Source organism: Diaphorina citri, unplaced genomic scaffold, assembly GCF_000475195.1.
Source record: "Diaphorina citri unplaced genomic scaffold, Diaci psyllid genome assembly version 1.1 scaffold5281, whole genome shotgun sequence".
Classification (NCBI taxonomy): Eukaryota; Metazoa; Arthropoda; class Insecta; order Hemiptera; family Psyllidae; genus Diaphorina; species Diaphorina citri.
Window position 1 is genome coordinate 3,286 of NW_007382657.1, and position 2,728 is coordinate 6,013.

Here is a 2,728-nt window from a genome sequence, read left to right on the forward strand (position 1 = left end):
ATTTGAAAAAGAACATTAACTAAAATAATTTATCACAATTCATTTTTAATCATAACCTAGACTACCTATTTTATACAATATTTCATAGGTCAACTATACAAATGATATTTACACAATACATTGGGATCATATCCGACAAATATTGAATTATTAAATTAAGTATCGAGAATTTTTCCAATGTTGTCCGATTTTCATGTTGAAGGTGTAGCAAAAGTGCAAGAAAGAGATACATTTACGTTCATAACTTCATACGAATTTATCCAAGTCCTGTAGCAAATATTCTGCTATTTCAGTAAGGCCGATTTACTCTTTAGACTTGTACTGATCTATGTATATCGTTGTATGGCAATTACCTCAGTACTAACATAGCTATAATGTAGGTAGGTCCTTGCAAGTCTATATAGATTATCTTTCTGAACAACACCATACAGCGTACAATTGTAATTGTATGGATCAATAGGCACAGTTCTGGAATCATTCTCTTAGACTAATAATATTAATAATAATGATTATCTACAAGCAAGTGTGAATGGTTTTCTTTGTTCTACATGTTTTACATTTGACCTCACAGCACCAAATAAAAGCACAAGCACACCGTTCCACGACGGTGATCTCCTGTGTTCTGTAGCCTCGCCCACAGCACATCAGATCACAACCATCTACACCAATACTGGTGTCATTGCATTGTCGTCCATGCGTGCCCTGTATTCCCAGTGCGGGATTCTTCTCACAAAATCCTGGCGAGGTTTCCAGGTAGACCAAATCCTTCACACCTGGAGGTTTGTGTTCAGGATTGTACGGATTCAGCTGGAAGTTGTACCGACTTTTCTTCCCCACACTGCTGCCACGAACGTTACCTTCATTACTGACCATCACTCTGGACGCGCCGTCAAACCGATCTTTGAGAGCATCTCCAATAACTCTGAAGTTAGGAAGCCTCATCCAGCAGGTCTTGACAGTACAGGATCCAGACATGCCGTGACATTTACACTCTTGTCGCATTTCTGCCATCACATGCTGTAACAGAGAAACATTGAGGACCATGTTAAAATGCTTTTTATTTTTTGGTTCACAATCATGGCAGTAAATGACTAGCAATCTTCGTTCTATTGAAATCCTGCAATTTCTAACCCATGTCTAAGAGTTATTCGTGCTAAGCGTGTGTTATAAGATGATGTAACATGATGAACAAGATGTCATCTGTGTATTGTAAGAGACACTCATAAATTTCACTCCTAGGAAGTACCTACATAGTTCTAGTTCTAGTATCTGAGAATGCCATGGACCATAAACCATTTGATGTCATAACTTGATAGCGTCGCGTCGTGAAACTCTTTTTTAGAACAGTGAGACTAAAATGTATAGGTAATTATAATATCGATTTTGTATTTGGTACCAGAACCATGAATTTCAGACCATGAATTTCACCAGCACTCACCAATGGCATGTATGTTGCTGCTGCTATCATCGACAAAGTCAAGCTGCCTAAAGCTCATACTCTCTCTGAAGTTCAATTTCAACTACATCGCGGACTTTCCGTTACACTCTGTGGCTAAGGCTTTGGAATTTGCCTACGTTTATATTACAGTGTTGCCGATTCGACTATTGTGGGGGAGCGCATCGGGAGGTCTCTCTTAATGGCCTAATGGCAAAATCATATTAATTATTTATTTCCAATGACCACTCCTTTTTTACTTACATTTTATCACTAATTATTATTTTTATTGTTTACTCTCGGAGTGGTTTAAAAGAATAATAATTATCATCGACTGGTTATTCTTTTTTAGAAAGTAAAATCTTTTAGAATATTCCTGATTCCTGTATGTCAATATATTTGTCTGGCTTGATTTATACCACTATTTATACCAACAGCCTAGTGGTGATTACATTGGCCACGGAAGAGGTCCTAATTCAATTCCTGATTTGGTCGAAGTTTTACATTCAGATCTCAGAATAAAACTTTTCCTCATGAAACATTATTAAAAAATTTAATTAGGTAATGAGTTCCAAAAGCCTTTGTTTTGATACTATGATGGTCAACTCTTCCTTGCTCCCATTCCCATTTTACTTTTCGTGAGAAACCTGTGTGCTGACCACTTTTCCCGCATTGATCTACTTCTTACTTGATTCCTTTAATCAATGCAATTATCTTTCTGAATTTATCTCCTACAGTGGTTTAGTCTTCAGTAATGTAACCTGTTCGTATTGGTAATGTGCATATGCAAATGCAATAGAAATAATGTGTACTTAGAGCAACTGGTATTGGATTTCATTAATTCATAGGCCTGAGATTGTATTGTGGTCATTTGCAGATAAAGGAACAGGACAAAGTATGCTAAGAATGCAAAGTTCATTGATTTTTTTTTCTTCTCTTTTTCAAAAAGGAAGGGGTCAGAAGAAAAGAGCTGAAACCTCGTACTACTTAGGTATAGTGTAAAAGGAAGAACAGAATAAATGTAGTGTAGTTTGAAACCCAATGTTCCTCTGTCAAAACTAGATACCTGGGTATAAAGATATAAAGAAACAAAATACAGGTTAATTAGGTGTTCAAGTAGGCATACTGATATCGGTAGACAAATTGTACCACGTTGTAGGAGTGTGTCTGTATTGATAGTCGTCATACAGGCTGCAAGCGAACATTCATTGAATATTTTCCACACCTTGAAAGATTACTGTGAGCTCTTCTAAATATTTGTCTACTCGGGTTATCTGTATCTCTCCTAGTACA

The 2,728-nt window shown here is 36.6% G+C and overlaps 1 protein-coding gene across 1 annotated transcript; it reads right to left on the reverse strand.

Moving 5' to 3' along the window:
- Nucleotides 1-449: 449 nt before the first annotated feature.
- Nucleotides 450-1,225, reverse strand: LOC103521460 (protein wingless). Its single transcript, XM_008486571.2, has one exon. The coding sequence runs from the start codon at nt 1,042-1,044 to the stop codon at nt 514-516; it is 531 nt and encodes a 176-aa protein (XP_008484793.2). The 5' UTR covers nt 1,045-1,225; the 3' UTR covers nt 450-513.
- Between the last annotated feature and the right edge of the window lie 1,503 nt (nt 1,226-2,728).